Genomic DNA, 11,329 nt, shown 5'->3' with positions numbered 1-11,329 from the left:
GGAGGAGACGGCGAACTGAGATTCTAGGCGTGCGCGAATGTAGAAGACATTCGCTCATTGGCCAAAGCAGTACTGGGAGGAGCTACGGCAGCCAATAGACGTTGTGATTTTTGAATATGTAAGCCTGAAACGCACTATTCGAATTTCGCAAAGGAATACGGTGATGGACTGATTCAGATAGATCCCTGTCCCTTAAACATCTTAGTGTAAGTGCACACTATTTAGCAAAGTAAGAGAGGCTGAAAATGCTGAAGGGGATGTGAAAACCACTGCCATGCCAACATGACTTGGCAAAATGTTGGCATCAGGAGTCAGTCGTGACCTCTGATGATACGGTTTAGCGAATGTGGTGACTGTTCGGGGTGGGGTGAGGCTGCGTAGTCCAAGGGTTGGGCTTTGTTTACAGTGGGGTGGGGGAGGTAAGACTATAGTCTTGGGCTTTCATTGTAAGGTGGTGGTTGCTATGGAGACTGCATCCAGTCTGAGGCAGCCAGATGGCAGAAGCCGACTGTCTCACAGAGCAATGTCGGCAGACGGCACATTAAGACCGAAGATTATTACTCATTGGCCCATCACATGTCTGATGGTGAGCTCTGCCAGAAACGTTATATTTAAAAAAACAGAGCAGTCAATTTATTTATTTCACATTGCACTTCTTTTTAAAAAACAAAAGCTTTTTTCAGTACACAAGCCATAGACTGCATATAACGCCTAGTTTGGATGTCTGTGTTTTGCACTTTGCTTGATATATAGGATGTATGATATAGGCTATATCTAATTTCTTTCAATACAAATTGTCCTATTTATTACAATTTGATCAAAGAAATGAAAGACACACACACAACTGATGGTAAATTATTGATTTAGGGGTCAATATTGTCAATGCATTATGACATCATCCAGAATAAAAACAATACAAATGTATACAGCCTTTATGACATATTACCCTTGTATGAATTACAGACCAACAATACAAAATGTCAATATGAATGTAATCTCATTGTATGTTGTAAAATCCCATACAACACACAATGCTTGAGCCTTATTCTCATGTCTTTGAGTCTGTTGATGATTTACTCACACAATCCCCCAAATCCGCCCTTCCCGACAGCCATCCCCCGCAGGGTCTCAGGGTGTTATAGATGTAGTCTAGGTGGTGGGCTGTAAGACTGTATACCACCTGAGGCAGGTCTATCGGGACCCTCTGACGTCATCTATTCTCACTAACTAAGCACTCGATGTCTTTATCAAGGATAACCCGCTTTTGCTTCGCATTGTTCTTCATTAGACAAGAACATCACCAGATTTGCTTGTAGGATAACACCTGTTTAGGCACTTTTTTGACCATTACCACATTAAGTTGAAAATAAACTTTTATTATGCGCATGCATAAAAATGCTGTAGCATGTACATGTAAAGGAACAGCATAAAATGCACTTCAGTGTTTAGGTTTGTGAGCAACTCCTCAATTCCAGCATCCCCACATTGAGAGCAGATGCACAATCTTCTGCTATGGAATGGCCTTTTTTAATTTCTGGGGTCTTCAAAAACACAAACTACTGTATATGAAACTCCATTTCCCATTTTTGTCATGTAATTGAGTGTTTCATTCTACAGTGCTTTTTATCATACGATGCGGAACTGCAAGGCTTCAATGATCATGTAGAGAATTTTCAGAAACATGGCTTGGAATGAGCTAGCTGGCATTTGATTTGTGCTGTGTTATACAAATCTGCCCGGGTAAAACAATAAATATGAAAATATGATTTTTAAATAGCCGTCTCTGAGGTACATGCAACGAGTTGAATGAGTAATAAGATAAATACCAAGGCCAGCTTTGTTGAGTGCAGTGTGGCATATGGTGAATTGCAGGTACATTTTATTTGTATTACAAATTTCCAAGTAGCAAAAGGGTACACAACATTGGCTTTATGCACCTTAAAAACTCCACCCCAACTGTCTAGCCGACCCTAAGATTCCTATGAACGACCTTACATCATAAACCTGTAGACAGGGCTAATACATTTTTTAGATGCTTATGTTATTTCGTTTTTTCAATGTGCTCTCTTTGGTTCACACAGTTGGCCACATGTAAATAAAAATATCCATTTCCGTTTTTCACAAAGAAAACACAGATTTAGTACCACGTTTTAATCCCACAAAGAAAATGTCACTACGCACCATCATGGGTCCACGCTATCAGAACCAACCTCTGTCAGCTCTCTACTGATCGACTTGTCTTTATCGAGCCAACGCTTAAAATAAGACATAAAACTGAAGGTCTCTTTGCCGTTTTTTGGTGACGTGGTGTGGTGATTTATTCTCTTTTCATTACCAGGCCAGTGTTCGGTCTCTGTCTCTAAATCAGTTGATTGAGACAAGTGTGTTTTATTAGCAGACTGCGATTGTGAAATCTCGGCAGATTGCGACTGTGATGAGTCACACGCCAACTGATCTCGAGAATTTAGTAACGTTGCGATGGAGTCTTTAACTGTTTCTGTCATGGATTGTTGTGTGGTGAGCATGTTGCAGTCCACAGACTTCATTTTACCAATACTACCAATAGGGGGAGCCGGAGATCCGTTTACTTTACAGGGAACAAATATATCCTCCATACTGATATTTCCCCAACTGCCTTCTGGGAATGCGATAGTGTGCCTGCGGCCGATGTTTTGGTTCTGCAGAAGAGGCATGGGGTTAATGGTGGATTGAGAAGTGTTTTCCTCTATAGCCATGATCAACAACTGTTTGTCTTCTTCGAAAACCGAGTGTCTGGGAGATTGGACCGGCGAGAGGGGCTCGCCAGAAGAAATGCTACCCCGACTCGACTGGTATCGCAGTACCTTACGTGACACCTCTCTCATATTCTGCACCTCTTCCTCGGTCTGGCAGTTTTCCTCATCCTGTTCCATAGTCACCGAGACTCGGCTGACACCGTCCCTTTTCCACAGACGACCAGAGCTTCTGGTCTCTAGTTTCTTGGGTGGCTCATCATCTCTAGCACTTTTATTCAGGTTGTCCGAAGCAAAGGGGGATTGAAAGGAAGGTTTAGTCCAGTTATTCCCTTTGACTTCTTTGCTCTTGGTGGAGCAGTTTTCCTGCGAGGTGATCTCAGCAAGACTGGTCCGCACGGGTGAGGCAGTCCCTGCTCTCCGGCGCGATCCGCGATTGTTAAGGAGCCCCTTCAGGACAGACTCCAGCGCAACTCCTTCCAAGTCTTTGGTGGAGCAGGTGGCCGTGGAGCGTCGCTTGGCAGCACAGTGGGCATGCTCTCTCTGCCTACGCTTCACCTCCACCTTTTCTTGTTCAAGGTTTTCCTAAAGAGGGGAGACACATGATGAAACTTTGACTTCTTTTGGTAATACCCACGTTCTTAAAGACATAAAGATGCTTTACGGTGCCATAGAATAACTATTTTTAAGCTGAATATTTCAATAAAGAACCTTTAACACGAAGAACCTTTCTGTTGCTTTAGACCAGTGGTCTCCAACGTGGTGCCCGTGGGCACCTGGTAGCCCGCATGAACTCTGTACGGTGCCCGCTAAACACAGGGCTCACCAATAATGCTCAAGACAGTTGATAAATCTGTGACTATACCGATCAGCCATGTGCTACATCGTCATGAAAGGTTATTATTAGCAAGTGTTATAAGCTTTAATATATTCAAGTGCAAAAATATCTGAAAGAAATCTGAATTAGGTTCTGTGAGTGTAAAAATAAGGCATCACATGTTTAAAGTTTGAAACTATGTTATCAACAAGTAGCCCTCTAGAGGATTTTAGATATTTTGGTAGCCCTCGCTTACAAAAAGGTTGGAGACCCCTGCTTTAGACTATAAAAACTAAAGAACTTTCGAGCGAACATTTCTTCCATGACATCACTTTTTTAGCACATTTTTTAGAGTGTAAACATAATCCTTCTTAAATTAATGTTAAAATGAAACAAAACAATTATTTACATTTAACAATTATTCAGGGACTTTTTCACGTAAAGGCATTAGGTTCATATCGTCTAACGCTATGTGGGCAGGTCATGTGATGACAGTCACAATGAGGAAATAACCCCTTCTGTAGAATAAAACACTATTTAAGTCCAAAACTGAGTTTCTAAAGTTCATGTTTTGTTTTCTTTGCAGTAAAATAACTGTAATGCATGTTCAAATAGACAAAAGCATTGTTTTACCTGAACTGCCCTTTTGAACTTCTCACAGAAGGAGGAGAAAATGGAGAAACACTCCTCTAGTTTAAACTGGGATGGATCCTCACAGAAATACCCAGCCACCGAGTCACTAACGGCATCCAGATTCTTAAAGGAGGCCTCAGTTTCCTTTATCCTTGTATCTGCATCCTAGAAAAGACAGAACTTTAAAAAGATAGCATGTGACAGAAACTCTATTTTATGTATTGGCTATCTTTGTTTAACAAATGCTGTACTGATGCTGTCAGAGAATCAGGAATCAATCGGGTCAATAGGATTTAATACTGAGAAGGTCCAGAGACCTTGGCCAATAATCTAAATGCTATATTTACAGATTATCTAAACAGGTTTTAAGGAATTGTGAGATATAAAGCACTTCACCTGCAAAAAATACCTCATCTGTTCTTCCAGATCTGGTTGTTTACCAGCATTCTGTTTTGACACCTGAACTTTGCTCACTTTCTTTTGAAAGTCCGCCTCTATTTCCTGTTTATGTATCCTTTAGTGGGGAAAACAGACAGTATCGCATTTTTAATAGAACTTGATATTGTACCATGTTTTTTGCATTTATTTGAACACTATATATCGTCCTAAGACAAGCCCACGATCTTCTGTTATTTTTCATAAGCAATAGATAAAACATTTTATTTTCATTTATCTCAATTTTAAAACGCTTTCTCATACCGTGCTGCTTCACCAATGTGCCCAAGTTGTTCTGGGAACTTCAACAACGACTCATCTATCTTCTGAGCTTGCTGTGGTTCAAATGGAAAGGTATATCAGTAAACATAATTTAGTCAGACTCTGACATGGCATGAGTTCTGGAACCACTAAAGTATATAGCATGAAACCTTGTTACCATAACAACATAGTGCATTAGGTTCATCCCAGGCTTGTTGGCTTTAGTATCAGCTAATTTCAGGAGAGAAGTCATGCGAAATCCCACAGCACTGCCGGCATACCCCCCCTGCAGGACAGATTGAGACTAAGACAGTGTAGACACTCATGCGTGCCATGTAATATGCTGTTTTTGCGGCTAACCGACTTTTTAAACAAGTGTAACAAGGTATAGTTCACTCACAGAGTTCATGTAGTTTCCTGTCTTCAAAACCAGTCGGATGACTGAATGTAGATCAACGCATTCCAAAAGCTCTGAAAGATATTTTATAGACAATTACAATTACAGGATACAATTACAGTTATGTAAAAACTTCTTACTACGGCTAAATACAGTTATAAACAATACGTGAAACAAGATATGACTTGTCTGCTACAAAAAGGGGAAAAGAGCATGTTGACTTTTTTAGATAGTTTAAATGCACAATTTATTGTAATAGTTTTACGATATGCATTAAAACTTTTTCTATGTACCTCTTCCGGCAGCAGTCATGATGGCAATAGAATCCTTCACCTCATCCATGTAATGAGGGAATTCCTCTTTCAGAACTAAACAGTTCAACCGTTCCACATAGCTAGAGGAAGAAAGCAAAAATAAATACACTTTATGATCTAAAGTCCACCTAGATCTACAGTGACCTTCAAATTCACAAATATCAATATCTGATGATGGAGATTATAACGTTAGAACATGAGATGGCAAGTTTATAACCTATGTATTGGGTGTATGTTGTTTAAACCACCTTGGAACACTGACAAGTTGAACCATGAAGCGATCCACCTCTGAGAGAGTCGAATAGTCTCCTTTAAAATCAAGAAGCTGGCGCACCTATCACAACAAGTGAACAACACAATAGCGGTGAACGTTATTTAAAAAAAAGCCGAAAAAACTGTTTTATTTAATCTGTATTAAAACAATTATTAAAATGCTTGATGTTGACATTACTAAATGGATGACTCGTGAGGCACCTACCTCTCCATCCTCTGGCAACAGTTTGCACAACTCCTTTAGTTTTCCAGAACCAAATCCTTCTCCTTTACCGTTGGTGATGTCTTCTATCATTTCATTCACTGACCTGTGTGTATGGGTGGAGATGGATTAAACAAAATAGAAGATTGGAGATCAGTTGCTTTGTTGAGTCATTTACAAACTACACCAAAATGATCACTAAAGCTGGATTTCAACCAATATCACTTATAAATGCCATTATGGTAGTTAGATATAAATATTCAATAAGTTATTCAAATTGTACTCTTTGTTACAATTTATGGAACAATCTAAAGCAGCATGTTAAGGCGTGGCACTGTCGCCTTTTTAACAACGTGTCTACACCGGACGCGACCGGTGCAACGCAACGAAAGACGTTAAAAACGCATTAGTAACCATTATTATTTAACATTTTGTCCACAATGGATGCCGCACGACGCAGCGCGAAAAACCCATTAAGAACAAGCAGGTTGTCATGTAATTTATAACGTCATTATAAATGTAACGTGTGTAATAAACAAGCCATTAGTACGTTGATTTCCCAGAGGAAAGTAAATACTGCGGTGGTGCTATTAAAACATTGCTTTGTTTGCTTGCGTGCCCTGACATAGCAACAATGACACAACCCATGCCGTTAAATTAGATCTGGACTGCCTATGTTTCCAACCAATGAGAGACTTTTTGGAAATATTAACCATGGTTAAAAAGTGTAGTAAAAAGTATTGCTTTTTCGTAGACTACCATTTGTAATACCATAATTTTCCTACAAATATCATGGTTAAACTATGGTTACTATGGAAAGACAATGCTCAATTTATGGTTATAATATACTGTTATAACAAAAAAAAAACTACACCGTAGTGGAACTGCAGCTCACAAAGTGTGTTGGGGAAACCTGCCTAAGAAATGTTGGCAACACTTTACAATGAGGTTTTATTTTGTTAACATTAGTAAGTGCATTAAATAACATGAACTAACCATCAGCATTATAGTTTTTCAGCATTTATTAATCCTTATTAAGTACGGGATAATGTACAGGCAGCAGGTTGTTATCGCAGAAATGACCCCGACAGTGTCATCAGGACCTGATGCGAAGCGGACTATTGGCTGCCTGTACATTATCCCACTTATTACATGGCTACTTGCCACATGAGAAAAAAAAACGGACAAAAAATATTTATTAATGAGTCAATGCCAATACAATTGTTCATATTAGTTCACTGTGCATCAGTTAATGTTCACAGTTACAGTGTTAGATTTTAAAAACGTTAAGTAAATGCAGAAACTAATATTAATAAACGCTCTAGAAATATTGTTCATTGATAGGTAATTTTAGTTAACGCATTAACTAATGTTAAAAAATACAAACATAAAGTGTTACCAAAGGTTTTCTTTTGCAAATATTTTGTGCAGACAATACACACCTCACGAAGTCACCTTTGACATAGCAAAGCAATGATAAAGTACAGTTCATATTGTTCTCCAAAACAAATCTCATTTAAAAGGTAACAGGGGAAGTTGCCCATGCACAGACTTCCACAATGTGAGTCAGTCAGAACAAACTTCAACCTGTTGTGATTTCCTAACATCTAATCTCCTCTTCTTGTCAAAGCAACAAAATAAATACCACTGCTAAACAAGCCCCATCTTGCTGATACCTATACACTGCACAGTGCGCACACACAAGCAAGCACGCCAAACTGGTGTCACGAGAAGCTCCAGCACCCAGAATATTGATTTACTCATTAACATGTCAAAGTGAAACTTTTAAGTCAATATCAAAGGTGAAACAGTCCATGATTAAGGGAACTGCTGATGATGTGAATAATGTGAACCCTGTCTTATCCCTTGAGCTGTGCTCTGGGTAAAAAGTGTGGACTGATTCTGTCAGGAGAATTCGGCTTGCAGAGGCATGTGAGGTTGTTTTGTATGACTACTGAATGATCTCTAATAATTTCATTGGGCACTCACCTTCTGAACTGCTTAAGGAAAATGCCAATGTTCATGTTCTTCTTGGAGTTGAGAATGGACACCTAAATAAACAACACAGTTATAAGATGTTAAAATGAGTAAAGCTTTAATATAGACCATTATTGTTAGTATTAGTTAAATTAAATGATTAATAATAAATGGCTGTCTCACTCAAAAATGAAAATTCAGACTTTCTTCTGCACATCACAAAAGAAAATATTTTGAAGAATGTTGGTAACCAAACAGCATTGGTCCCCATTGACTTCCATTGTATGTACACAAAATCACTAGGCATTTCTCATCATATCTTGGTTTGTGTTCAACAGAAGAAAGTAATATAGGTTTTAAATCATATGAGGGTGCATAAATGAGCAGAATTTCTATTTTTGGGTGAACTATGCCTTTAATATAAAGAGATTGTAGACTGGGTTTAAGTCATTACCCAACCGACTGTTTTATAATTAGCAAATCAAATCATGATTAACTAATAATGACCCATGAATAACAACCCTCCCAACTAATTTCTTGAATTAACTAAATCACATTGATGTTTTTATTCAAGGGCTGCAAAATGAGAAGTTCTACATTGAAAATGTAAGCCATTCAACATTGTAAGAGTCCACCTTATGTAAACACTTCTCAAAAAGCAAAAATCGCTCCACCTGTAGATCAAAGGAAAACAATTACCAAATGGCGTCCAGAAAGGACACGGCATTGTCCTCGGAATGACTCGAGGTATTATTTGGGAGAGAAAGTTACGTGACAATTCGCGTTACTAGAAAAACAGTGTTGTTTCTGGCAGCGAGCCATACTATGACAAATCGCGATAATGACATCATAACATGTAAAACTTGAGTAGCTGAGAATTTGTGGGTTTTATCCCGGGAAAACCACGTACTGCGAAAAACGTATGTCTTGAATGCGTAAATGTAAAATGAAAGCTTATTTGAGTTTTCTTTTAGGTGACTTCCTTTTTTATATATTTATCTACCTGACATTAGTTCTGTATTATGTGAGTTTGGGAGAAGTAAAACCGGTTCTTAAAAAGAGAATAACCAGACAACCTTATCCTGAATTTATTATGCAGCTAAACTGGAAGTGATATGGTGGCAGCACAAAAATAGTGGTCACTCACTCGTAGACCACATTACCCATTAATAGGGAAATGGAAAAACCTGATAAATGCACTATGTGGTGGATAATGAACCATAAAGCAACGGTTTATGCAAAACTATAACAATTACATCACCTCCTCTGCATTTATGAGATGAATTCATTTCAGCCCTTTTGTAAATCAAAGTAACAGTAATGTATTTTATATAAGAAATATCAGATATTTCTTTCATTAATCACATTCCCGCTCATACTCCTTCCTGGTGGAACATTCTTCCTAACGCGGTCCGGTCAACCACATCTCACACAACCTTCAAAAAACTACTTAAAACACATTTCTTCTGTGAATACTTGCCAGACAAATGAGAAAGAAAGAAAATGTACACTAACCCTCTTCTCTCAACAGATAGTGGTCTAGCTTTTGTTGAAACTAGTAACTCTGTAGTAGCACCTAATGTACTATTGCTCTTTTATGACATATCCCTTATTGCTCCCCGAACTCTTTGTAAGTCGCTTTGGATAAAAGCGTCTGCTAAATGACTAAATGTAAATGTAAGTGGGATAGGTGGGACAAACCCAACCCTAGTGCTAAGGTTACTTTAAGCACATCCCAGTGATTCAATCATCCGGAGACACCCACTTTAATCCCGCAGACATAAGCCAACATTCCAGACTATTCCACTTCACTCACCACTTCAGGTCCTGAGATGTTGCTAGGGGATTGTCGTATACTCCGTCGATTGGTGGCCTGGACCTGCTTCTGGTCCTTGCGGCTGAATAGCTCCTCCATATGTTTGGTGTCCAGATCGAAATCTGTTTTCTTCTCAGCTGTCCATATGTTATGTTTGCCAAGCACGTTGTCCTTAGGTATGGCCTCCCAATTAAAGTTACGCATTTTAGATGCCCGTGTCGGCCCTCTATGAATCAGGCCTCCACCCGGGAAGAGGTCAGGGGGTGGTGGAGGTGGTGGAGGAGGTGGGGGAGGGGGTGGCGGTGGCGGTGATGGTGCCATTTTTTGGATGTCACACATGCTCCATTATCTGTTTTTAGGTGAAGGCAGAAAGAAAAACAATATTGAAACTCAACGTCTATGATCTGCTGTGGTTTAACTAGAGGAAGAAATTGCGTGGGGGGAAGTTACAAAGTAACTTATGATAGCCACCGGTAAGTTTACTAACAAAACAAGGACAATGAAAACAGTAGGCTGCAATAGTGCAGTACAAAACTTTGACATCATCTCTGTCAACAAACCAGTTACGTCATGTATAGAAACGCGTTTAGACTTCAATAAATAAATACAGACAGTACATACATCTGATGTTACCTTCATGGTATTTGGTTGTTTAATACTGTATATACTCTGGTTATTTTAGATCAACTAAATTGAACTATACAACACTATAAAAAGCTTTGCAGAGTTATTTTGAACCCCATGATTAGGATAAAAAAGGACAAACCTAAAGCTGTTGGGTACTATACTTGTCTAACCCATTGTTGGTTCAAATATAAAAATTTTCTGGGTTCATTTAACCTAATAGTTGGGTTTTGTCCCTTTTTGGAGACTTGTCTCTTCGTTCAACCCAGCATCAGAGTACCGTAAATAAAAATAGTAATGCAAAAGATATTACATCAGGGCAGTCCATGGAAAGATTTTCTGGTGGAAAATAATTGTATGTTACCTCACACCCTGCTAAAGAACAACACAAATTCAACTGGTTTGCATCACAAAAGCCTTATGAACCATCAGCTGTTTACAATGAAAATCATCATCAACTTCGTTTAATTTCAGTAAAACATTACAACTCTCATTATAACCATATAGGCTAATCCTTTCCATTTTTTCCATTAGTAATATTTTTAAGTAACACTGTAACTCTAAACAATATAAATAAATGGAGCCTACTTGTTTGTGAGATGTCCAACTCTATTTTGATAATATCCAAATATATTCTCGCTCCAGACGCCAGAAGAGACGAACACGCTGCATGTTCAGCGTCAAATAGCGCAGCGGGTCGCGTGATGTTGAAATCTCTCTTACCTGTAACACACGCCCATCTCTCTAACCCGTCAGCGCTTGTTCTACACGCCTTATGTGTCACTCACTGTATATGTACACATGTACACTGTACAAAGCATTTTTTTACCTAAAGACAGCAAGTTCCG

At 38.9% G+C, this 11,329-nt stretch overlaps 1 protein-coding gene across 1 annotated transcript; it reads right to left on the bottom strand.

Annotated features, from left to right (window-relative positions):
• Positions 1-846: 846 nt before the first annotated feature.
• fhdc4 (FH2 domain containing 4) lies at positions 847-11,211 on the bottom strand. Its single transcript, XM_079482114.1, has 12 exons — positions 11,070-11,211; positions 9,858-10,206; positions 8,054-8,115; positions 6,068-6,170; positions 5,838-5,923; positions 5,569-5,669; positions 5,279-5,349; positions 5,057-5,164; positions 4,882-4,952; positions 4,579-4,696; positions 4,183-4,347; positions 847-3,317 (listed from the first exon to the last, which is right to left on the bottom strand). The coding sequence occupies exons 2-12, from the start codon at positions 10,194-10,196 to the stop codon at positions 2,184-2,186; spliced, it is 2,358 nt and encodes a 785-aa protein (XP_079338240.1). The 5' UTR covers positions 10,197-10,206; positions 11,070-11,211; the 3' UTR covers positions 847-2,183.
• Positions 11,212-11,329: the final 118 nt, after the last annotated feature.

This window comes from Barbatula barbatula, assembly GCF_947034865.1.
Source record: "Barbatula barbatula genome assembly, chromosome: 19".
NCBI classification, from domain to species: domain Eukaryota; kingdom Metazoa; phylum Chordata; class Actinopteri; order Cypriniformes; family Nemacheilidae; genus Barbatula; species Barbatula barbatula.
This window is presented reverse-complemented; position numbering and strand designations above follow the sequence as displayed.